This window comes from Corvus hawaiiensis, chromosome 6, assembly GCF_020740725.1.
Source record: "Corvus hawaiiensis isolate bCorHaw1 chromosome 6, bCorHaw1.pri.cur, whole genome shotgun sequence".
Classification (NCBI taxonomy): Eukaryota; Metazoa; Chordata; class Aves; order Passeriformes; family Corvidae; genus Corvus; species Corvus hawaiiensis.
The window spans coordinates 4,388,394-4,414,727 of NC_063218.1; the positions used below are offsets into that span (position 1 = coordinate 4,388,394).

The 26,334-nt window shown below is 42.9% G+C and overlaps 1 protein-coding gene across 2 annotated transcripts; it reads left to right on the top strand.

Annotated features, from left to right (window-relative positions):
- Window positions 1-1,296: 1,296 nt before the first annotated feature.
- Window positions 1,297-22,478, top strand: NAA30 (N-alpha-acetyltransferase 30, NatC catalytic subunit). Of its 2 annotated transcripts, none has more exons than XM_048307525.1 (5): window positions 1,297-1,368; window positions 1,646-2,572; window positions 9,970-10,093; window positions 12,122-12,177; window positions 19,066-22,478. In XM_048307525.1, the coding sequence occupies exons 2-5, from the start codon at window positions 1,649-1,651 to the stop codon at window positions 19,201-19,203; spliced, it is 1,242 nt and encodes a 413-aa protein (XP_048163482.1). In that variant the 5' UTR covers window positions 1,297-1,368; window positions 1,646-1,648; the 3' UTR covers window positions 19,204-22,478. The 2 variants fall into 2 exon arrangements, with proteins under 2 accessions (XP_048163482.1, XP_048163483.1); XM_048307526.1 differs by lacking the exon at window positions 1,297-1,368 and having other exon boundaries at window positions 1,487-1,704; window positions 1,750-2,572.
- Window positions 22,479-26,334: the final 3,856 nt, after the last annotated feature.

A 26,334-nucleotide genomic window follows, 5' to 3' on the forward strand; every position in this document is an offset into this window, starting at 1 on the left:
AAAAGCAACAACTCCTGTGCTCTGATCTGCAACAGAATGTCACCAAAACACCTCTGGCGCCTGTCCCCAGACTAAACACAGCTGGAAACGTCCTTGTGGGCAGCGCCTGGGCCCTGTCAGGCTCTGGCTTGTGCTGATCAAACAAAACCCAGAGCAGACAGTGACTGTCCCTTGTGCTGGGCACTGCCCCTGTGCTGGGCACTGCTGAGGCCTCATCGCCAGCCCTGGGTCCAGTTCTGGGTCCCTCAATTCAGGAAGGACTTAACTGAGGGACTGGAGTGATTCCAAGGAAGGGAAGGGAGCTGGGAAAGGGTCTGGAGCACAAGTTTGATGAGGAGCAGCTGAGGAGGCTCAGCCTGGGGAAAAGGAGGCTCAGGGGGGACCCTCTGGCTCCGCACAACTCCCTGACAGGAGGGGGCAGCTGGGGAAGGGGGTCGGGCTCTGCTCCCAGGGAACAAGGGACAGCACAAGACAGGATCCTAAGATGTGCCGAGGAGGTTAGGTTGGATATTAGGAAGAGTTACTTCACAGAAAGGGTGATTAGACATTGGAATGGGATGCCCAGGGGGATGGTGGGGTCACTGTCCCTGGAGATGTTGAAGGAAAAAGACAGTAAGCTATTCCAGAGCATGCGGAGGAGACCACAGGGATGGGGAAGGGTCTGGAGGGGCCTCATGAGGAGCAGCTGAGGACTCCTGGTCTGTTCAGCCTGGAGGAGAGGTCAGACCTCAGGGCAGCCAAAGCTTCCTCAGGAGAGGCAGTGCAGGGGCAGGGCCTGATCTGCTCGCTCTCAGTGACAGCACCCGAGGGAACAGCAGGAAGCTGTGTCAGGGGAGGTTTAGGTCGGGTATCAGGAAAAGGTTCTTCCCCCAGAGGGTGCTGGGGCACTGAACAGGCTCCCCAGGGAATGGGCCCAGCCCCAGGCTTGACAGAATTCAGAGAGCTTGGACAGCGCTCCCAGGCACAGGGTGGGATTGTCGGGGTGTCCTGTGTGGGGCCAGGAGTTGGACTCCATGATCGCTGCGGGTCCTGCCAGCTCAGGATATTCTGAGTTTATGAAAGACTGGATGTGTTCAGTCATGGGCTGGACTCGACGATCTCGGAGGTCTTTTCCAACCCAGCTGGTTCTGTGACTCCGTGCCCCTGTCCCTGATCCCGTGTCCCTCTCCGGGGTCCCGTCCCCCCCGAGGGCCGCGCTCCCGGCGCCGGGACCCGTCTGAGGGCGCTGGCCCCGCCCCGCCCCGCCGTCGCCAGGCGGCGCCGCCAAGGGAGGAAGTGTCGTAAGGGCCGACAGGAACTGGCCGCGGGTTTTACGGCCGCGGCGGCCGCGCTTGGCGGCGGCGGAGCGGGAGCTGCCCAGACGCGGCGGTGAGTGGCGGCAGCGGGGGGACCCCGGGCCCCGAGCGCTCCGGGAACGGCCCCGCCCGCGCCCGCGGGGGCAGCGGGGCAGCCGCCAGAGGGGGCGGCGGGGCGGCGAGGCGCGGCCCGGGCACCGTGCGTGCCTTTGTTCGCGCCCCCCCCCCCCGCTCCCCGCCGAGCGCGGCCCGTGAGGCCGCCGCGCCTCCCCTCCACCTTCCCGTCGCCCCTGTTCGGTTTGGCGCCCTCCTCCTCCTCCCCGGTGAGTTTGTGTCGGTCTCTCCCGTAGGATATGGCCGAGGTACCGCCGGGGCCTAGCAGCGTCCTGTCCCCGCAGGGGGACACGCTCTCCCCCTTCCCTGGAGGAGGAGGAGGAGGGGGGGCTGCTTCCTCCTCCTCCTCCTCTGCCACCTCCTATGCCGCCGCCGCCGCCGCCTGCACCGGCGCCCAGGACGAGGAGGCCGAAGAGGAGGAGGAAGAGGAGGGACCCGCGGGCGGACGGGAGCAGCAGCAGCGAGGAGGAGGAGGAGGAGGAGGCAGCGACGGCGGCAAGGGGGGCTCGCAGCACCGCCACCACCATCGCCACCACCACCCCCCGCACCACAACCACCAGCTCAACGGCCTCATCAGCCCCGAGCTGCGGCACCTGCGGGCCTCCCTCAAGGGCAAGATCCTCGGCTCGGAGGCAGGGGCGGCCCCCGAGGGGCTGGAGAACAAGCGAGCCAGCAAAACAATGGGCTCCGGACAGCAGCAGTCGTCGCCCCCCACCGCAGCGCCCTGCTCGTCCCCCCACGCCAACCACCTCCCTCCCCAGGGAAGGACTGCACCCTCTCCTCCTCCTTCTCCCCCAGCTAAAGGGGACAGGAGCCAGCCTGCTGCCACAACCACGACTGCTGCTGCTAAGACTGCAGCCCGCAATGGGCTGGCAGGAGAGACTGGCTTGGAGGAGGAAGAGCAGGAGGAGGGGGATGAAGGAGGGGAGGAGGAGGAGGAGTCCCTGCAGCTACTCTCCGGGTCCTTAGCAGCAGCCTGCAGTTTGAAAGGCTCGGGAACGGACTGTCAGCCCGAGGAGGACCTAACGATACGATACGTCCAGTATGAGTCAGAGCTGCAGATGCCCGATATCATGAGACTGATCACCAAAGATCTGTCTGAACCCTACTCCATTTACACATATAGGTATTTTATCCACAACTGGCCACAACTTTGCTTTTTGGTAAGTGCCGGAGGGAGCAGGGAGGGCAGGAGTTGGGAGTGGTTTGGGGCAGGGGAGGAGAGGATGGAAGGGTTGACGTTTGTGGAAATACTTTTAGTAATCTCTTTGTGGATAAGGCCAAGCTTTTTTGGAAATACCTGTCCCCTTGTGACCTGTGCATGTGTAAGTAAAGCATGTGCCCGAAGTTCCTGCATTTGTTAACGCATATTTTAAGTGGTGGGGAAAGGGTTTGAGTACAGGGCTAGGATCCAGGAATTCAGGGCTTCTAATCTTGGTTTTGACATTGACTTTTGTGACCTTTGGTAGCCTCATTTTATGATTCTGTCTCAGTTCCTCGGTTTGGATTTAAAAAAGAAAGCGCTTAGTTCACTAATGCCTTGTAACTGCTTGGTAATTCTTGCACAATGGTTTTAAAACCGACTGAAGCAGGGCTGGCACATAAATGTTAAGTGATAGGTGGAGAGGTACTGTGAAAGGTTTAGTAGACTTTTTGATCTGTGAGCTTGCTTTGAGAAAGACAAGTCCAACTGTGTTGCTTTTACAGGTGTGAGAGTGCTCGCAGCATGCAGGAATTCTCATGCTGCTCACATTGGCTCCCTGCACTAACAACGCATTTAGTTTTGTATTCTTCCTACTGCACTATTGAAAGGCTGGTTTAGCTGCCCCCCTGCCTACCTAAATGTTTAGCACTTCTTGTGTCTCAGTTGCATGCTTTTAGGATGATAATTCATCCACAGGTAAATGAAACTGAGCAGAAGTTGGTCTGAGGAGTGTGTGTGCATAGCAAGGGCTTAGCTGTGTTTGGTTTACTCATAGGAACCCTTACAGCTGCAAAACAGAACGTTTAGGGGAGTGTGTGGCACTTCCTTGCTAAAGAAAATGATGAATTCTTCTCTCTTGGTGTTTTAATTAAGGCCGGACACCTCTGAAAGGTCTGATTTAGCCAGAGCCAAGCCACCCTTCAGTTCAGGGGTATCTCTGAAATTTTGATAGAATAGGAGTACAAGAGGTGAGGCTAATGGAGTCCATCTGGCCTTAAACTTCCTGAATGTTCCTGTTTTAGGATCTGGTATAATTTATAGCAGGATTGATATAGTTCATAGAAGGATTTTCACAACTGTGCCTCTTAACACCCTGCAAAGGGAATACAGTAGGATTACAGGAAGTTGAGCAAAGCAAAAAGCTGACCTTCTGGAACAAAACAGAATACAAAAAATATTGGAGAGCATTGTTGGTTGCAAAGTCATGTTTGCCATTACAAGGATGCTGATCAGAGCACACTGAGCTCTGCCTGTGAATGATTTAACTCATACTGAGAATAAAGTGCTCAAGAACTACAAAAGTCCATACTTTGAGCATCAGGTGTATCCCTGGTAATGCCAAGGCAATGTTGGATACTCTTAGATCACAATGCATTTGTTTAGACTTTCAGTCGTTATGGGATTGTTGTTTTTTTTTTTTTGTCAGGGAATAACTGGAGAATTTTGTTGTGAGAAGAGCAGTGACAAGTTGTTTGACAGAGAACTAAAACAGATGATTTCTAATAAGTGCATTCAAAGTGTAAGATATCACTCAAGGAAGAGAAAGCTTATTTTGTAATGACAGCTTCATTTTTTGATAGCCTTGAAGAATCAACAAAACTTTTCTTGAACTCAATGTATTTGCCTTCATTTTTTTGGGAAGGTGGGACAATGTAAAGTACATAAAACTGTACAGAATAATATATGGCTGTGAATGTCTAAAGGCAGCAAATTGTTATCTGCTTAATAATTTGAAGGTCTTGCAGCATGCTGTGTCAAATTCATGGAGGGGGGAGGGTTGGGGTTTTTGTGACTGGTTTTATTATTTTTAAGGTTTGTTTCTTAGAGGTTGCCTTGAAGATTTTCTGTTCTATAAAATATAATTTGTTCTTGCAGTTAATGGATTCCTGAACTACTTCTCTCTAATAAATCACTTTTAAATATTTATCTTCAGTCAGGGACTGCATATTTCAATTAGCAAGAAGTGTCAGGATGGTGAACATGAAGCTTAGTGCCTGATCTCACGCAATCATTTGTCCTTAAAGCCTTGTGGCCCCACGCCCTTCTGGTTTCAGGTTTTGGCTGTGTTTTGATTGTCTTGGGAAGAGGGGTTAGCCTATGATTTGATTGTATTTGCAAAAAGATCTGTAAGGGTTCAGTCAATTCCTTTACTGGATTTCACCATCACCATTTAAAAAATCTTCCAGAGCATATTCACCTGTCCTCCCTGTGCTGTCTTGGGCACCTTTCCTTTCCTCTCGCAGGGAGAGGAAAGGACTGACACCACTGAAATTTAGGATGGGATGTGTATTTTCCCTAAATAATCAGCATTTGCCTTTTTCTGATATTTTATTCAGTGAACCATGTAAAACATCATTTTCCTATTCTGACAGTGCAAAGCTAATTTCTGGGAACATTATTAACTTTATTGCATGGGTTTGAAACCTGCTGAGTTTTGGCTTGGCCTTCACAAGTTGCCCAGTTGTTCTAAGGGCTGGTGCAGCCCAGGCTGCCACTTGCTTTTCCTTTCTCTTCCAACTCCCTCTTCCTGCCTTGTGCCAGCCCTGTGTTTTTCTGATTCTGGGAGCCAAGACACCCCTCTGACCAGCATATACCTGTAAATGTGTGTATATCTAGATGTTTCAGGGTGATGCTCTGTTGGTTTAGAGCTCCAGATATATTCCTGTAGGATGTCACAGGCACTGGTGCAAGAGAAGAGGTGGGAGAGCACAGCTGGAGGGAAGGCAGAGGACCAACCCTGACTGGTCACTAGTGTTTTTCAGGCTCAAACCACTTCCTAGCTGTACACCCAAGAAGTTAATATTCCACTTTAAAAGGACCTGGAGATACTGGAAATCTTAAAGCCCAGTTAATTTCAATGTCAAATTTATCCACATAAGTCTTTCCCTGACTTTAGGGGTGGCAAGTTGGGAGTACTGCTCAGTGCTGAGGTGTTACACTACAGCAGTATCTGGGCTGTGGTAATAACCAGCTAATAACCTTTTTCTCCATAAACTTCCAGTGGAAGGTGTCCCTGTCCATGGCAGGGGGGTGGAACTAGATGATCTTTAAGGTCTCTTCCAACCCAAACCGTTCTGGGATTCTGTGATTCTATGAAACTGCAGCTCTCTGCTTAAACTCATGCTTTGCCTGTCTTTGGAAGAGCAGGTTTGCACTGTGTATTAGGTGTGAGTGCCCAGTAAATGCCTGGGTTTTACTTCTTCTCAGAAGCTCTGTCAGCCCAGTTTCTCTTCAAATGATAACCACTCCTCTGCCAAAAAATGACAGGGGCAAGGGGCATCTTGTGTTTCATGTGAAGTATTTTTAAGCACTGCTACATCTTTGTTCCCAGATGGATTGATTGTAAATGCATTTTTGAAGTTGTAGCTTTCTTTTAAAGTGGTTTTGTAGCTTCTAGTATTAGCAGTGTTAAAGTTCTAGAACTTGCATTTCAGACTGATAAATTAAATATTTCAGAAACTTGTTTTCAAAATCCTTTAGCGTGGGAGAGATGAGCTTAGGAAACCTTGCACTGTGCCAGAGTTTGGATAAGACAGAACGTAATAAAAGCAGAGTTCTGGCTGAGTGTTGTAACCTCTCCTGTAATTCGCTGTACCACTCAGCTGCCTTTTAAGAAAAATCTGGAAAATCTGTGCTTTTATTGGGTTCTTAACTTTGCCACTAGCTATAGCAGCATTTATAATTTAAACTTTCACAAGTTTAAAAATAACCTATTAATTCCATGTAAGTGCTTTTAAATGTGTTGTAAATCCTAAATGACTGCAGTTAAGTCTTGTTTTATACTAATGCTTTGCATTTTTTTTTTAAATTGGATTTTATTCAAGAGTCTCGGTGTGTTGAAATTAAGACTTGTAAGACATCATCCCTGTTCTTCAGTTGTGGAAAACTTGGGGCGTAAAGGAAGAACCAGAAAAGTTAGGAGGTTGTCTGAGAAGTCTTCCTGGCCTCATGGCAGACATAGGAAGAAGTTTTGCAGGAGAATTTGCAAACTCTGTATTCCAGTTTGTTTTTAGGAGTGATCACAGTTTCAGAGAGTCTGTCACTGTTGGTGGCTCTGTGAAAGCTGAAGTCCCTGCAGCACCTGAGCCGGTGACAACAGCCAGGGCAGTTATTCCAGCAGCGGCAGAGGGTGTTCCTTGCACAGGAGGGAATTGCTGGTGCCAGGTTCGTAGAGTGGAAACGGGGATGTGATGATTTGCCAGGTATCGGGAAGAGCTGTGGCTGAAGCACCGGACGTGAGGTTAAAACCATTAGCCTAAATGTATCCTCTAATGGCATTCGGTAACATGATCCCTAAATGTGAGCCAGTTCATACAGACCTGTGGCTGGGATACTTCGGGATGGACTTCGGTGCAGGTGTGAAGGGAAAATGCAGTGCAGGTTCTGCTGCGTTTGAATTGCAAAATATTTCCCTTTTGGGGCTAGTTGGCTGTTTTAATCTCCTTTAAACAAAAGTCACAGGATCTGGATATTAACTGCATACTCAGACTGTGGCTGACAGACACAATGCCATCTTTGATAATGAAATTAATACAAATTGATTAATTCTGTGAAAAATAATGTTCTTGCTGATTTACAGACATTTCTCTACTAGCTCTTCCAGTATATTAAAATCTGGTTTGTTTTAAACATTTAAACTTACTCATAGGAATGAAGTTGATGCAAATATTGGATTTAGATTCATGTATGTTAATCTTGCTACTAATAACCTAGTATTGGAGTAAATCTTATAGTACTCTGTGGGGTTTATAATATATAATAGTGACTTAGGCTGAATTGTGTTTGTAGAAAATTGCATGTTTAGAAGTACTCTCGTATACCTGAAAAGAAAATTTGGCCCATGATTATCTTTTCCTAAATGGTGTTGTGTGGGAGCTACTTTTCCTCCCTCCTCACAACTCTCCCTATTTCAGTCTGGATTTTTTTTATTTGCACAGTTTAACCTTCTGCAGGAAATTAAATTGCAAAGTTTCACATCGCGGTTTAGGTTCATTTTCCAGCTTTAGATAAGGTTGAAAAGAAGGAGAAAGAAGAGGAAAGGCAACAAAACCCCCTCTAATTGAGGTGGAAATGTAGCACTCCCTCTGTGAGTGGAACAGCTGTACATTCACTGCCAAACTTACCTGCCTAAAGACACAGAAATAGATTTAAGTGTTTTAGAGAACTGGTAACAGAGTCATTCTTTATTCAGCTCTCTGGCAACAGTGGTAAAACCAGTGGGTATTTGCTTCTTTGATCACTGAAACAAAATTCTTTGCTATTCATTTAGCATTTTAAATATATGATTCATGAATATAACTTTTCTGAAATGTGCCCTGAAAAAGAAAGAGCTCAGATATGTAGTGTCTAGATTGTCACTACTCCTGAAGTGTGTAAAAAAATATATACATCGTAAAAATTCTCCACATAACTGTTAGGACCAACAGTTTGCACGTGTTCACTCCAGGGCAAAGCACAACTATAACATGTTAGTTTGTGGTGATGTGCTTTTTTTTTTTTTTTTAGTGAGGTATAAGATTACATCTAGGTACTCTGCATAATTATAGCAATGTTCTGAGCAGTCTGTCTGATGATACTCTTTATTTAACTCCCCGCTTTTCTCAGGTCTGAGCCGAGATACAGAACTTGCCTTGAGCTGAAACTTTGCATACACCGTTTGAGTATAGGCACAGCTCCTCTTTTCTGTGGAATAAACTGTGTTTTGGAACAAATGAAAGACTGCTTAGAGGCTCTGTATTTCAATCCAGAGTAGATCATGCTACAGTTCTTGTTTGTTGTTTTAAAAACCACTCGTTAGATTGTTCAGGGTTGTTCTTGGATACTGCTGAAATGTGTTTTCCTGCCAAATAAAAACTTAGCAATAGTTATATTTGCTTCAGCTATATTAGAAATGGAGTTAGGATCATGGAACTGCAGCTGGTCCTTTTTTTGGCTGCTTCATTTCACGTTTGCTGAAGCTCCTGGTTGACAGCTGGCTTGGTTAATAACTCACCATCCAGGTGGAGATGCTCAAAGACTTTGTTCTTTCTGGGGTGAAGAGACTGTGCCTGCAGCATGACCTGCAAGAAGGACTCTTCCATCCATGGGGTTTCAGCCTACAAGCTGTGCACAGAGGTTCAGGTGGTTGAGTTTATAGCACAGACTTTGGAGAAGTGAGCTCTGGGTTTACAGGTGGGCTGCTCTGAGGCCTGGCAGTACTGGCTCTAGCAGGTCCTCTTCATTTGACATGTCTTAGAGTTGTAAATTTGGATTATCCAGCAGCTCTTGTGCCAGCACATGCTGGTGCCAATCATGTGCTGTAGTCCTGGTTTAGCTGCTGCGCTTGAGCCCGAGGCTGGTCCCCCTGCAGGTCTGTCAAAGGCTGTGGATCCACTCACACGCCCATATGTAGAATTATGAGTTTCTTTTTATCTCTGCCCATCTTTCCTGAGTGCACAGGAATTCGTTTTCCCTTTGGATGCTGTCCCACTCTGCAGCATTACTCAGTTTTACTGCTGCAGGTTATAATGTCATTAATCCCTTATGCTGCCTAATCCTTCAGTTAACATGAGTTTCCCTTTCTCTTATATGTTTCATGGTAAAATTTTGGTGAACACAGTGGGTGTGCAGGTGGTTTGATGAGTGTTTGGGGAGGAGTTGGGTCCTTTCCTTTTTGGGGTTTTTCTTGTTAATATTTCAGAATGCCTGCGTCTCCTTGACCACGGTTACTGTGACAATGCCACTGGGATTAACTGCCAGTGCATAGCTCTTAACAAACGAAATCTCCCAATAGTTAAAATGTGTGAAATTAACTGTGCTTTTTTGTTTGTTCTCCGGCTGTCATATGACTGAAAACGACAGTGTCTAAAGATTAAATGCAGCAATGCTTTTCTCTGATCCTTTGTGGCCTTGACATTAAAACCAGACAAAAATTAAGCATGTTATCTACCACAGCCCTTGTACAGGAAAATTCAGATCACTATAAAACACGAATGGATTTTTTTTTCTCTGCAGAAGCTCATATGAAAGGGTAATTTATGCCTTAACCTGGTCTTTTACTTTATTTTATTTATTTCCCCTTAATCACACGTGGTCTTGCCTGTAGACTTTGTGAAATGATAATGTGGTTCTCTCCAGGAATAATTCATTGGTCATTAATTGACTTGGAATTTAATTGGGATGCAATAAAGCAATAAGTCTTTTAATCGTAGTAATACTTTTGGAGACGCTTTTAAAATTTATGTCATTACCTTTTCATAGCTTTGTACAAACATATTTTGCGTGGCTGTTTCACTTAAGAAATGAACTGGTTTACTGCTTTTGGTAGCACTGTGGATGCCAAACTGAGAATTCCATACGTGTATGTTTGTCTTTAAGGCCATGGTAGGTGAGGAGTGTGTAGGTGCCATCGTCTGCAAGCTGGATATGCACAAAAAGATGTTCCGCAGAGGTTATATAGCCATGTTAGCAGTGGATTCCAAATACAGAAGAAAAGGAATTGGTAAGAATAGCCTTTTTTGTTCTTTCTTCCCTAAATCCTCTAGCTGGGATAACTGTAGCTGTCATAAAGATTTAAGCTGAACTGAACTTCAGGATGCTTTGTGTGTCATCCCCGCCTTACTCAACCGCACGAGCTCCCTAGTGGCTTTTCTGATTTTGTTAAAATAACCTGAAATGCCCTGTGAGGTTCACATCTGGGATCTGATAAGGCTAAAAAGAAAGGCAGGCAGAAGCCCCTTACCTCTGCCTATACCACTGCCAAATAAAGCAGTGGGAACTGCTTCGTGGTTTTGTGTGTGCCCTCATCACTTTATTTCCATGTGTTCAGGCTCCTTTTTTACAGTGAACTTATTTCCTGACTTGCCCCTATAAATTATGCATATATTACCCATCAGGGAGAATGTATGGAGCTCATTATTGTATTAATCAGGGAAGAAAAATAGCTGTGTACTGTTATTTGAAGGATTGAAATGGAAATCTGTTTTGTTGGGAAGTCACAAGGTAAAGAAATCACTCTTGGCAGGGAGTTTGCCCTTCCTCGTTAATCAGTTTTGCCCTGGTGAAGGGATTTTCATTCTAACACGAGTTAGCCAAGTTGGCTTAATTAAATATCTGTTCTTATGGAACTTAATTTTTTTGTGCTGATTATTGTGAAATTACATTTTGTAAGGTATTTTTAACTAAATGTAGATGTCAGCTCCAAAGCTTAGAACTGTGCTTCACCACTCATCCACACTGAACGGCTCATACTTCTGTGATTAAAGACAGAAAATTATTGCAATTGAAAAATACAGTGATCCATTGCAGAATGTATCACTGTGTTTGCTCTCTTCCCAGAAAAACCCTCCAAAAAAACACATTACCACAACTGTTCAAGCACGTGCAGATTTTTTCTTTTCCCAGTGCAATTCAAAAGCCATTGTTGGTTTCTGTAGTGGAGCAGAGGGAGAAGGATACTGAGAAATCACTGTCTCTCCTTTCCTTTTAGCTGAGTCATGAAGGAGTCTGCCATAATTTAATTGCAGGTGCTTGGATTCATAAGTAAATAAGAACTAATGCTGTTATTATGAAGGTCTCTGCAAGACTTTTCCCTCGCTTTAGTCAGTTTGTTAAATTAGAATTACATACATAGAATTTGTCTTTAAAGCCTTGCTTACTCTAGCATTATATATGTTGAGTTTTTCCTACATTTGCCACCTTGCTGTTTCTCAAAGTGTGCTGTTAATCTGAAGATCTGCTTTAAATGTAGAAGTTTTATCATAACATTCAATGAAAAATCTTAACTGATTAAAGTTTTGAGAAGATTTTAAAACATTCTGTAGATTCCTTGGGGTTTTTTTTCCTTTTCCATAGCCTTCTTATGGAAGTGAGATTTATGCAATTTCACTGAACAGCAGTTTTTTCCACTAATAACTTTGAAATCAACTTTCAATTTCACCCCAATTCTACAGGCAGGTAGGGATATTACGTTTGTAGAACTGTTGTGAAATAGATGAAAAATAATGATTAAAAAATTAAACTAATGCTTGACTGAGGGGAAGGGATGGGCTTCAAGGATATTATTAGTTACTAGCAAACCCAAATGGGAATGAGCCATAAGAACAGTGGTTTCGTAAGTTCTGTTACTAATAGAAGTATTTGTTTTAGTAAGAGGAAATTCCCTTGGAAGATGAATGTCCTTCAAGTACATGCCAGCAGATTTTGACTTTAAATGCAACAAAAAGGAATGAATCACATCTTGGAAGGCTATATATAACACTCTGTTAAGCATAGCAGCCTGTTTCTAATATCTTTGTGTTACAAGAATCTTGCACTTGAGCTGAGTCTCTGGATAACTTCACAGATTATTTTAGTGTTCAAACCTGAGACTGCAGCTTGACTGCAACTCCTTGTTTTTCTTTCCTCCCTGCTTTCCCCAGATCTTATGTCATGTAGGTAGCACACATTAGTCATATATAAACTGTTTGGGTTTTTTTTGTTTTTTTTTTTTTTACTGCAACTCTGACACTTACTGAAATCTGTGTTTCAGGTACAAACTTGGTTAAGAAAGCTATTTATGCTATGGTTGAAGGAGATTGTGATGAGGTAAGATTTTATAATCAAAATTTTCATAATGTAAATGAAATGACGTTTGCACTCTCTTGTATGTGGATTCCTTTCACAGGTTTTTCTTCTACAGGACTTTTTTTAGGTGGGAAATAAGTTGGTAAGAAGCTCTTTTATAAAAAAGGGGAAAACAACCTCAAAAAAAAGTCTGGCACAAATAGGAGATGGACTTTGTAAATTTGCCCTAAGTGCTGAAATTCAGCTGTTTTACCTTGTGAAACTGCCTCAGCCTTCACTCAGGCCCATTTTCATGCAAGGGCCCCAGTTTGAGGTGCAGCTGAGCAGTGGGATGAGCATGTCCTGTGTAGCCCTGCCATACCTTCAGAGTACACAAAGCCACGAGAACAGTGTGTGCTGTGCTGCTGCAGAGTGTGGATTTATCACAGCCACTCATCAGGCTGTTCTGACACTGCCCAGAACAGAGCTGCAGTGGGGTAGCATGATGACACAGACGTGGAAGGAGAGTCACTGAATCACTGGCAAACTTCCCTGCCCTAAAAGTTGCTACTCTTTTACCAGATTACAGTTCCTGTTTTGGGTGGGTTTTTTTTTTTTCATAATATAAATATATATATATAGCGCAACTCTATTGTTATGTGCCTTGTTTAACTTCTGAAGAACTCCTCCTGCATCCATCCATCCTCCTCAACCAGGTTATCTGTCCCTTTAACTTCCGGCTCCTTGGCACAATGCAGTTGTTCCTGATAGGTGAGCACTGTCACTTCATTGTGTCATAGTTAATGAGCCTTTGATCTCTGTTATCTCTCTTCAACTGCTCCCTCAATTGTCCCACTGCCCCGTGGGGAAGTTTCTTATGCAAAGCTACAATTGGTGTCACAGGACTTCTGGCACATACTCCTGTTTATTTTTCCACTTGTTGTGTTTCGCCTCTTGCAGCATCCCCTGCCTGTGTTCTGGCTTCATTCATTGAGAGCTTTATTCTTCCCCTCAGATCCCTTCATGCCTCTGCTTACTGGTGTCTTCTGCCCCCTCACCCCACCTTCTAATTTATGTTGTACTTGAGCAGTACAGTGCAGTCTGTAATTCTTTCAAGTTCTTTATTTTGGCTTCTTGCTTCTATCATGGTTTCTAAAATGCTTTCCTGTAATCTCTTTTACTACTTGCCTACACTGAACTAAGCAAAAAGAGGTTGGTTGGTTTGTTTTCCCCATTGTTTTCCACTGTGGTCTTGCATTGACTTCCCATTTCTAGACTATTCAAGATTAAAAAAAAATTACAAAATACTTGAGGATCAGGGTCACACTGTTCACACCACAGCTGCAGAAGTGAGATGCAGAGAAGGGGAGTGAATTGCCCACTGTTATTAGAGAGTCAGGAGTAGAACTGGCTGTTTCTACTCAGGCTCTGAGTTGCAGTAATTACTGTATAATTTCTGAATGTCTGTGTGCTATTTCTCATGTAAATTCATTTCTAGGTTGGACTAACAGGTGATCTCTAACAGTGACCTCTTCTGTGTCTGTCTTTTTCTTTTACCATGTCATACTAATCCAAGAGCCCTTCTTGCTGTTTTTTATTTTCATAAACATGAAATAAATGTGATAAGGATTGCAGGTCTGCGCTGAGGCCTCATTAAGTCTTAGTCACAGATTTGCATCTCTGGTGCTGTATAAATGCTTTGGATCAGGGGCAGAGGGCATTTCTCAGATTCTGTCTCCTTGTTCAAAGGCACTACAATTCAGACTCCTTGAATGGTGTGCTGGATGGAGACAGCCATGGTTTTGGGAGTGATGTTTGTGGATGATGATTCCAAACTCATCTTCTGTTTTTTGGGGGCTTTTGCACCAGCTGAGTCTTGTGCTGGCACTAAATTTTGAACTGGGAGCCCTTTAGGGAGCATGGAATACAAGCAGAGTATTTTATTGATTTTTCTGCACCATCAGCAGAGGCACACCCACACTTATTTTTATTTATGTTGTTCTTTCCACATATAGGTTATCCACAGCCAAACAGACAGTGTTTTCATGGGTTTTTTTTTTCTTTGCCACCAAGCATAGGCTTCTTCCACATACCCAAAATGGTGCAAAATAAGGATGTTGGTTACTTGTACTCTGTGGTGGAGTGCTGAGTTTTCAGTCAGACCAGAATATGAAAAATCTAACTAGGCACACATGAAAAGCTCTGCCTGATTCTTGCTCTCACCAGTTTTCTCAACAGTTGTCAGGAGATCAGTTTCTGATTAATTGATGCTCAAAGCTCATCAAATATGAAGTAGTGCATCACAATAGTTTGTCTGTGTGAGATGTATAAATAGTTTAACCATCCCTGCTGCTCTTAAGGTATTTTTCTACATCTTGTAATATAGTCAGAATCATGAGGAAAATGAAAAGATACTGCTTTTTGAGATAAGATGGAGTGCAATTAAAAACAAAATGCTATTTTCTGAAACTTGCTTGGAATAGGATTAAAAATGTGAATATGCAGCTGTGGGTGTCGTGAAAAATTTCCAAAGGCTGCTTGGAAACTCTTCCCTTCAATCTAATTATGGAATAGATGCAGTAAATAGACTTTATTTTAATAATTTGTGGCATATAATCTGATAAATGCCTCACTCAGTGTGTTGCTTTTGGAAGTATCATAGGTTGGACTTCTGAAGTTGCCAGCATTGAGTCCTGAAAAACAAAGGATTTATACAACACCACAGATTAAAATCTTGACAAATCACTACTGATAGGTGGCATTTCAAAGCATGCTGCAATGTTCTGGCGTTTAAGGACATTTTTTTTCCCCTGTAAGCTGTTTTAGTGTGAATAAACTAAGCCAGGCCTATGGAATGAGTGATTTACAATGGTCAGCACACTGCCTAAGAGGCAGCTTCTGCTGGATGCAGTATCTTCCACAGGGGTGGTTTCTCTGGGGAAGCTGTGGAGTGAGGAGGTGAATTGCCTGGAATGGAATCTGTGTAGAGGGGAGGAGCTGCCCATGGAGCTGGCCATGGCCTACATTAGGATAGAAACCAGGGAAGTGATCTGGTGTTGGGGGTGGGTGCTTGAACCAGAAATAACCTTCAGGCCTGAAGAAAGTACTTGACAGCAGCTTCCAGCTGGAGTGTCTGCATATAACATTACAAAACTTAGGGATCTCTGATTTTTACTTTTTTTTTACCTTTGTGACTTTCTCAAGTATTTGATGTTAATGAATTTGAATATTTGGGGTAGTGAACTGTAGTGGGCTGAGTTTCTGGTAGATCACAGTGATTTAGGATAACTGTGGGCTGGTTGCATAGAAAAGGAGAACTATGGAAATAAATCAGGTGAAGGTGAATAGTTTTACTTCCAACTCCAAAGTTTTGGAAATATTTTTCTTCCAGTTTAAAAAAGAAAAGCGTGTGCTAACTGCAGCAAGGTGGGTGTCTGGCTGCTTTTTGTACTGTTTTTACTGACAAGCTATTTCCCAAAACTCTACAGCTGAAGACCCACCCTGTGGAACTGTTACATCCCTTAATTACAGTTAGAAAGGAGAAGTTGTTCATATGCAGGTTTTTCATCTGTAACAAATGACTGAGGAATCTGCATACAATCCATTCACTTCATATTACTGAAATAATGTACCATGCAAGTGGTAACTAATCAAAATAAGGCTCCAGTAAGTGGGACTTCAAAAACCTTTTTAAAGCATAAACGTAGAAAATAAAAGGGAACCCCAAATTCTCATGGGAATTCCCATTGAAACTTCAGGGTGATTGAGAGTGGGTTTTTTGACCACACTAGTAGGTCTGTCATTTTAATTCAGTACCACACTAGTAAAAATGAAATGTGTATTTTTATGGAATCCTATTTGAAATCATAAAATTACTGGTATTTTAGCTTTCCCTTAATCTACAAATCATATGAAGGGTGAAGTGTTGTATTTTGGGTACTGCCTCTCTTTAAAAGTTAAGGCAGTTAAATTGATTAAGGACACTGGATAAGCCCTCATAACTTGAATGCCAAACTTAAAAGTAAGAATAGCAACCTCCTCTGTGAGTGCTGAGAGGACTTTCTTCATTTGATTTGGCTGTATCCATTCTATGACTTGGTTTTTAAACTTGAGTTCCTTCAGTTTGAACTGAAGCAGAGAGAAAGCTTGACCACTCCTGTTGGCTTCAGTTCAGGAATAAATTCGAGGTATGAAAATGTAGCAACAAGGAACATTGCACTTCATCCTTAATATAGAAATTTTCTTGCTTCTAAACCTAGTTAAAATTAGAGTTGAGCTAAAATGTTAGGTTTATGAAATTTAAGAGAAAGTCACAACCTTCAGAAAGTTGCAACTTGAGCAGAAAACACTGTTAAATCCAATCAGAGCTTTGCTGCCCTTGGCGGGGGGGGGGTGTTACTCTGTTATCAGAGGATTTAACAGGCATATGTGTACAACAAAATCGACCCACAAGAGCAGAAATACATGTAACAATGTAAGGTTTGGAGCTTAATTGAAAATCTCACTCAGGAAGAGGTGCATTCTTCACCAAAGGAAGCTAATGAAATCTGAATAAAATATGCCTGTGTTTCCTTTTCAGAGAACAGAAACATGAGTTCAGCTGCAGTATGTTGAGATCAGGGAATTACTTTTCATTGTGCTGAGACTTCTTAGAAATACCAGAGCAAATCTCTTGCATTTGCTTTCAAGATGAGCATTCACTCAGGTAGTGAGATTCCAACAAACCTGTATTTCAACATTTAACCACTCCCTTCAGCTCAGTCACCTGCAGTGCTGGAAGTGTTTTAGCATTGCAAGGTGTTGGAGCTTGCAGTTGAATAGAGTGTTGTTACATCACTCTGCCAGGTTACTGAACATTTGAGAGAGTGAATGCCCTTTGTAGCTGAGAGTTCAAATAAATAATCCTCTGCACGGTGGATTTACACAGGTCAGATTCCTTCTCTGGCTTCAATGTTTTGTTTAAATTGGAATTAAGGAGTTGTACAATGTGTAGGAAATAGCCCTCTCCAGCAAAATGATTGTGCTTCCATAATTTGTTACAGATGAATAGTTATCCATTTTAATGGATGAAGGATGTTAGGAGCACTCCATCAGCTCACAGGAGTTGCTAGTAATGTTCTGGGAGATGCCAACTACAGAAATTCAATCTCTCATTCTTGCCACAAGACTAAGAATTGAATTAGGTTGTCGTAAGTGTGCAGCTACAGCACTGCCCTGCTGTAATTCAAGAACTCTGATGATTAATACTTCAACGTGTGACTCTTAGTTCTTTTTTGTAATGAACTACTTCCAAGCCTTACATTGTTCGTTGGATTGTTATCCCCAGGTTTATTGTTCTTTCAGCATCCTTACACTGAGAAGCACGGGTGGAATTGTGCATTGCAATGTGGCAGCCAGTGATTAGAGTGGTCACCTCCAATAAAATCCAAAAAAATCCGTTTAATGAATATATTTGACTCAATATATAGTCTGCTGTAACCACTGGCTGCCTCCCCCTTTCACACTGGCTTAGCCACTCCTCAGACTGCAGAAAACAAACCCCATGGAGAGAAAAAGGAAAGGTTTTCTGCCAGGTGGCTTTGGAAGTAGCTCAGGAACCACCCTCGAGAGCTGGCAGGAGAGGCCAGGAGGAATGGGAATGTGTGCCTGAAGGCAGTGAGGCCACAGAGACCACAAAGCAGATGGACTTAAACTGCTCTACAAACCCAGGCTAAATTTTGGTCCTGTATTTTCATTCTGTGGTCTTTCTACAGTGACCATCAGCTCCTGTTTAATATGTGGATGTTCACTGTCAGGGGGTGTATGGAGCCCAGTCAGCTTGTTAGTTCAGCCTGTGTTCTTGTGCAACCATGATCTATTCCTAACAGCAAAATCCTGAAATAATTGAATTGAACACCAGTAAAGAGGCAGAACTAGTTTTTATTATGTGGAGTGGGTGTGGGGCTTGCCAGTTATGGCAGAGCTCTGTTCAGTGCATGTGGAGAAAAGAGAGAGAGAAACTATTCTGAAAAATTCTGAAGTTTAGTAATTAATGTCTTATTAAGGCCGGTGTAGTTTTTTGCCTGTGACTGAGAATTCTGAGACAATTTTGAGTCTTAATTTGGACTTCTCTTGGACTTGAGTTTGGTCTGAGTTATTTCTGACAGGTCTTTCCAGGGGGAAAAACACAGGGGAAAAAAGATGGAAAAATCTGCTTATTCTTCTGGTGTTCACTGTGATTTGGGTTTGGGGGTATTTGTTGGTACCCAGGCTTGAGCAACCAGGTCTAGTGGAAGGTGTCCCTGCCCATGGCAGGGGGTTGGAACTGGATGGTCTTGAAGAAGGTGCCTTCCAGCCCAGACCACTCTGTGATACTTGTGTTGAGCACAAGTAATGATTGCAAATGTTGGGTCTGACAGCTGGTGTCACCCTGAAGCTTTTATCTACGTCTAACTCAAACGAGTCAGGGGTCAAAGATATTAAATCATGAAGTAAATCCTTGTGTGCCGAGTTCTTGTTACATGCAGAAGTTCAGTTACTAATTCAAAGTATGTTTTGGACCCTCACCTGTTTGGTAGCTTGGGTTTTGGGGGGCGGATGTTGGGAGACAGAGGCTGTTTGGGATTTATTTGTTGCTGTGTTTTTTACCCTGTTATGAGGTAGTGAACTGAAACACTGTTTACAGCCAAGAACTAAAGACTTTGTATGTTGTTTACAATTACAGTTGTGGATGAATTGCTGTATTATATTTTTTTCTAATGTGGGAACGGATGCTTAATGTGGAAATATTGCTTAATTAAGTAAAGAGAAGAAGAAATGAATTCCATTCATTGCTAACAAATGCACCTTTAAATAAAACCTTTGGAATTGGTTCAGCAATCATGTATTTGCAGCTGCTGACTAACGCGACACGCTTTTTTTCTTTCTTTTTATTTCTCTTCTCCCTTAAAGGTTGTATTGGAAACAGAAATCACAAATAAGTCTGCTTTGAAACTTTATGAAAACCTTGGTTTTGTGCGAGACAAGAGGCTGTTCAGATACTATTTAAATGGAGTGGATGCACTGCGTCTGAAACTATGGCTGCGTTAGGAGACCCCATCCCAGCGAGCAAGCGACGTCCCAGCAGCGCGGAGTTGTCCTTTGCATGCAATGCAATTTGTCCCAAATTGCTTTGCAAGGTGGACTTTAGTACTTTCCATGCAGCTCTTAAACCTGTCAGTGTCCCATTGAGTGTCGCACACATTCGTTGCACTTTGGCATGGCGCATTTGTTCCGAATTAAAGCCGATTGTCTCAGACTCCGAGTCCTTTTGGTACCAGCCAGATGTGCCAGGTGATAGCCAAGATATGTTCATTCATTTGCAAGTCTGCTGACTCTTTAGGACATCCACACAGTGAACGTTTTATCAGAGAAACCTGGATGGGAACACCGCTTTTGGTTCCCGAAAATTCAAAATAAAGCCAATGTAGATTGTAAAATTCTATAAGTATACTAACATTTCATACAAAAATTGCCATAGTTTTCTGGGGAAGAAGAAGAAAAAGAAAAAAGGCTTCAATTTTAGGTTTTATTTTTCAATATTGAATTTTTCCATTCTTAAATATTGGTACCTCAGTGATTAGTGAATGAAAAAATGTATTGTAGGGTGGGGTGTGTGTTACAACAAGTAACCATTAAATTGCGTCTGCCAGTGCCTGTATAGATAAGTATATTTGTCTTCACCTCTAAGTTTGAAGTGCATGCTTTTATTCTTTTACTTTCTTCAATTGTCTTTGCAAGAAAAAAAAAATCTGCTTTTATTTAAATTCTGGATTTGATAATAAATTATTTCAGATTTTTATAATTCGGATACTTCTCCCAAACAAGGGTTTGGAAGGCCCTTCTTATAGCAAGAAGTGTAAGCTAAATTGAAAACCTTGAGTAGCTGCTAAAAGAACCTGGTGGCACTAGTGAATCTCTGCTGGGTTTGAATGCACTTTTTTCATTAAAAGAGTGAGGGACTTCTTTTAAAAGAAGATATAGAAAATTAATGTAAATTGGTATGATTTTTATTTAATCAAAATTATTGCTAGAAGCTCTGAGAAACAGCTATTTTAAGATAGTTGGAACAATTTTTTTTTTTTTTTTCAGATTCAGATTGCTTTGCTTCAGTGTTCTAAAATGCTTCAATCTTTGGTTCTTGGTCTTGGAAATAAATTTCAAGGTGTATCATATTCATTTTTAGCTGCTCTCATTTTCTCAACTTACATGAGCTAAATTATTGGGGGATTTTTTTCCCCTCTAAAATCAAAGCAGCGGGGAAGGAATTCTGTCTCTTTCTTGCATTCACTCTTGCTCTGTTTTTCTCTCTTTTTTTTTTTTTCCCTTTCTTTGCTTGGGCTTACATAGGTTTTACCAATACCCATCAATTTTTTCAGTAATGGCAGTGTCGAGGCTTTCCTGTTCTGTGTGATTCCATAGCCCAGGTCTATGAATCAGTTGGGTTGGTTTTTGTTTTTTGGGTTTTTTTTCATTTTGAAAGACAAAAATAAAGGTATTAGTTGACTTGTGGAAGCACCTCTGTAATCAGAGATCTCAGAATATTCAGAGTTGGAAGTTGATCCACCAGGATCAAGTCCAACTCCGATGTGAATGGTCCATACAGGGATCACAAGGATGAACTCTCAGTGAATCCACTCCCGTGGAATCGAGCGAATTCTCCAGATTTGCCTTACTACACTTGGGGGTTTTTTTTTCCTCTTTTTAGGGTTTGGTTTGAGTCGTGGGGTTGCTTTTTTGAGGGTTTTTTTGTTTGTTTTTGCTAATTACTGTACACTAAAAACAAAACCAACAAAACCCCTACCTCCAGTATCATTTGGAAAAGAGCCCTGTGCAGGAAAACTGGATTTGAGCAAAGCCTTTTGCACAGACCAATCGCACATGGTGATGGACGTTTCTTACCATGTACAAATCATGAGTTGTATTTGAAAATAAAGATTTTTAATGGAAATTGGCCCTGCTGAGTTTTCTGCTTGTAGATACCACCTGTGCTTTTGAGGGGTCTGTTCCCCTCAGTAAAGAAAACTCATCTTCAAAGGGTGCCCAAGACAAAGCGGTGTTTGTTACCAAATGGGGTTTGTTACTGCCAGGACATGCTGGAGCTCAGCCTAAAGCCTGTGTGTAGCCACTGCTGCCTTGTGACACGATAAAACCTCTTGTTATCCCGCTCCCTCAGGGTTGCCAGTTTTTCTGGGTGGCTTTTCAGCAGTTTCGATCAGTGTTAAAACTTAAATGTTGGTGGCCAGTCCATTGAGTCAGGTTTCCCTCAGCTGTGGTCCAGGATGTAGGGACTGCCCTGGAGCTGGATCAGGGAGGTTTCAGACCTTGCAAGCAGCTGCTGGGCTTGAATCACAAATTGCAAACTGGGCTGCCTTGTGTGTCTGCTGGGGTTTCAATCTGCAGAGCCAGACGGGCAAGTTTTCTATTGGTTAATGTTTAAGCCATGGGTGTCTTCAGATTCAAAAGCCGACTTGGAAGTGAGCTGAAATCCCTCCTCACTGCCAAAAACATCCCTCTGGAGCAAACTTCAAATACAATTCTGGTTGGTTATTGTAAGAAGTGGTTGTTACCATGCCCGTGTTGAAAATAATGAGCAAAATAGGTGCAGGTCTCTCTTTTTTTTGTTTTTCAAAGAGCTCATGGCCCAAAAGGTTCTGCCATGGCTGCTGTGTCAGAGTTCACTGCAGGAGACACTGAAGCTGCATGTGTTGGGTCGTATCAAACAGGTTTGTTCTCTGTACTGCTTGGGATTTGGAAATCAAGTGGGAAGCCTTGAATTTGCATAGGTTTTCAAAAAGAATCTAGCAGGGAAACGTTGGTTATTTCTCCTGTCTGTTGCTAAACACAGTCCTCTCCCCCTCACCTTTTTGCATTGACAAATCTAACTAAGGAGGTGATTGCTTTTATATTTAAATTTGCCCAAATGTTGCTACTGGCTGACATGTCAGTCTGGATGTTTGCATTCATTATGTTGTTTTTTTTAAGAAATGATCAGGTTCATCACCTTCAAGGCATCATCGAATTGGTGTTGCATAGTACGTCACAAACTATTTTTCAGGGCACTGCAAGACATTGCTACAACTCAGTGCTGTGTTGACAAAACTTCAGGTCTTGTATAAACATTACAACCTATGTTGGAGTTCAGGTATCAGGTGGGCATCTATGAAAATAGCAAGTGTATCTCAAAATACTGGACTGCTGTTTTGAGTGGATTATATTCTTCTGTCCCTTTATCCTTTTTGATGAGAACAAAAACAGTGGGGTTACGAAATGTACAAGTTGTCTAAATACAATGCAGTCAAATAAATGGTTAAGTTGTTTATCTATTTCCTTTTCAATGGGAATGTTCTAATGATTGTTTTGTTTTGTCTACAAAATACAAATACACACTTGCTCAAAGCCAGGCTGGATGGGGATGGGAGCAGCCTGATCCAGTGGAAGGTGTCCCTGCCCATGGCAGCAGGGTGGAATGAGGTGGTCTTGAAGGTCTCTTCCAACCCAAACCATTCTGGGATTGACAGAGAAATGGTGGGAAATTTTTACTAGAGAAAACTGTCTATCGTTACTTGATTTTAAAATTTCCTTTCCTGTGTCAGGAGCATCTTGAACATCATTTATCTGAACGTCTGTGTCATAGCTGAACTGAAATGGGTCATTTTTTTATGGCTGTTAAGTCATGACTAACACAGTCACTCTGGATTTTCCTGGGAGATAAGGAGGGGGTTTGTTATTTTGGTTGCAAGTAAGCAGGAGTTGAGAACTGCTTGCAGCCCTTGCAATGCTGAGAACTCTTTTTAAAGCATACAGAGGAGTTCTGTATGTACTTTGAAAAAATGTACTTTTAAAATTCTCCCAAAGTACTTTTCATGGACTTTGAGCTTTATTCCCTCTACTATTATGTCCAGGCTGCTGAAGCTCTGGGAATTTGCCAGCAATGGTGCCCATGTGGCTGGGTGTTTGAGGGGTGTGCAGGTGACTGAGGGCTGTAACCAACCTGCCAGATACTGCTGCTCATCTGCCAGGAGCTCCAAGGCTTTTCTCCTTCCAGTTTCCTTTATGATTCCTTACAGCTTCCAGTACCTAAAGAGGAACTTTTTTACAAGGGCATGGAGTGACAGGACAAGGGAGAATGGCTTCAAACTGACAGAGGATGGATTTAGATTGGATATTAGGAAGAAATTCCTGCCTGTGAGGGTGGGCAGGCCCTGGCACAGAGAAGCTGTGGCTGCTCCATCCCTGGCAGTGTTCCAGGCCAGGTTGGATGGGGCTTGGAGCAAGCTGGGATAGTGGAAGGTGTTCCTGCCCATGGCAGGGGGTTGGGAAGGGATGGTGCCTTCCAACCCCAACCATTCTGTGATTCTGTTTTTCTAATGAATGATTTTCCAGGTGTTCAGCCCTTGCAGGTGGCTGGAGTAACCTCCAGATGGGAGACACAGATTTAAATTCCAGCTCTGCATCCACCATGAGTTCCATCCTGGACTTAAAAAAATATCTATCAATCAAAACTGAACCCTGTGATAGCATCAGCAAAAAATGTCCAAACCGACTTTTTAACTTTTCTGAGAGATGCTTTTTTCCTATTTTCTGCACCAGCCATTGCCTTGATTTGGGGCATTTTCTTTAAAAAAAAAAAAGAAAGCAAAAGCAGGACAGGAAAATTACTTTCAGCTGAAGTGAACACTTCTCTCCAGGTGCCGAAGACTGAGAGAAGGTGACAAAGAGGAGGCTAAAGATTTAATACAGGAGCTTAATAATAACTGGTTTCTACTTTCTATCTGTAACAAGATGCCACCTGCTGCTCCCTTTTTCTTTGTTTGTAAAATACCAGTAAAGAAGAAGGTTGGAAAAGTAGATGACTGAGCAGCTTTGCTAAAGTGAGAAAGATTTAGGCAAAGCTGAAGCTATTACTTACATATAATAGTATTATTATAGACTCATAGAATACCCTGAGTTGGAAGGGATCCATAAAGATGATTGAAGCCCAGCTCCTGGAAAAAGTATTTATATTACATTACATTACATTACATTATATTATATTATATTATATTATATTACATTATATTTTAGCCATGCAACCCCCTTCCAGACAGTACCCTGAAAACCCCTGCCCTGTCCACATGAACACACTCCTTTCCATGAGTAATTTAGAGCACACAGTTAATTGAATACTCTCGTGTTGCCACGGCTGCCTCCCGAGGGATGGAAAAGGCTCTTAGATAAAATCAAAATTAGTCTTTAATATCAGCAAGAACAAACAAATGAGCCCTTGGAGCTGGATGCATTTGGTAAAAGAGGTTGATGTGTCACTCCTGAATTGAGCTAAGTGTGCTCCAACCCCATTGACTCTGAGCAGGAGGGTTTGCTGGAGGAGATAATTACATAAAGAAGAAAATCAGCTGCTCTTCAGACAAATTAAGGATGTCCTTCTCCCTCATCTCTCCTCTCCGTGCTGATGTGGGGAGTCCTGCAGCTCTCCAGGAATGAAAAGCAGTTTCAGGTTCAGCCCTAATAAAAGGCTTGCACCATCTGTGGCTCCTGCTGCTGGTCAGTGATGGAATTCACCAGAAAATGGGATTTTTTTTTCTTTTCCACCCATTTTTTTGCTCAGGTGATTTGATCCAAAAGGCTTTTGGTGTCCTTAGGTCCGAAGTCTCTCCTGTGGCTGGCACAGGGCTGCCTTTCTTGCACCAATAAACTGAGCTTGTTAGGGGTGAGTGAGCTGGGCTGCCTGAAAATGTAAACAGCCTCAGAAAGTAAATAAATTGGGAAGTGGTTCAAGCCACAAATGGCAGTCAGAGCCTTTTCCTGCAAATAGCAGAGATTTTTATTTCACTATCTTGAAAGTGACATTCAGAGAATTGCTCTCTTGGGGCTGGAAAAGAAGTTCTTCATTACAGGAAACAGGCCTGGATATGATTAAAAAGCAAAAACGTTCTCCTTGGGGTTTGGGTTTTTTTGTTTTATTGAAGGGAAATTGAAAATCTGGTGATCTCTGGGCTGTCAGCAAAGCAGAGATTACTCCAATGGCTCCATTTATAAACTGACAAATGGAATATGGAGCAGGCATTTACAGAGGTGCTGCCTTGCATTGGGCTCTGTAATCTCTGTATTCTCTGTCCTTCGTACTGTGTCAAAATAGGCCAAAAATACATTTATTGAAATGTCAAACTTCAGTGTTCTGGCTCTGTCCATGTGGAAATAGCTTTTCTATCTCCCCAACAGGAATTTTGCAGTTCTCTGTGAGATTGTTTTGCAGTTTACTGTGTGTTCTTGGAAAGTCCTTTGGAAGAAGTGCGCTCGGAAAACTTTCAGCCTCAAAATCCCAGGAACATTCTGAACCTACAGAAAGAGCCCTTTTTTTCTCACAGATCCTGCAAGTGACCTCCTGTTTTTTCCTCACCAGCTGAAGAGCTTAATCCAAGCGTGGAAATAAAAATCAAATTCTGGAAAAACATTTTTAAAATGTCTTCTTAATGATCTTTTGCCAGCTTCATCCCTCTTCTCCTCCTGCTTGAGCTCTGCAAACTTTTCGTTTCAAGCTGTTCTAACACTCAAAGGACGGATTACTGTGGGTAAGTTTTCCTTGGTAAATAGTTTCCAGGGAGATTTAGATTTCTTTAAGCTGCAAATTTCTGCTCCTTGAAATGCAAAGATAATTTTCTGGGGTTTCTTTTGGTTTTATCCAGCCCCAAAACTCCTTTCTGTCAGCGTGCATTGGATGCACTGTCAGTCAGCATCAGGCAACCTCCAGCAAGGGTAAGGAGGAGCTGCAGCCCTCAGAGGGAGGAAGAAGGGGAAACTGAGGCAGGAGAGGCTGGGTGTGCTGGAATCCTTTGGATACACGAATTCTGGAAATCAGAACTGCTGCTTCTTCAGAGGCAAGTGCTGCCATCATACCTTGGAGTATGTGGCTTGCCTGAGCCCTGTACAGATGGGAGGGTTGGGATGTGCTGGGGGGTGTCCTTAGCAAATCTGCTCATCCTCCACGCTTTTCTTCTCTCTGTGCAAACAAGAATGGCTTGAAGAAGCATTATCCTGCTTAAAACACCGGATCAGATGGCAGGGGAAAGGCACAGAAAAGGGCAAAGCGAGGATTTGGTTTGGGAGTTACCATTTCTCAGCACTTGGTTGTCACAGGAGCCCGACCTCATGGACTTCAGCCAAAGCAGTTTTTGCTGGGGA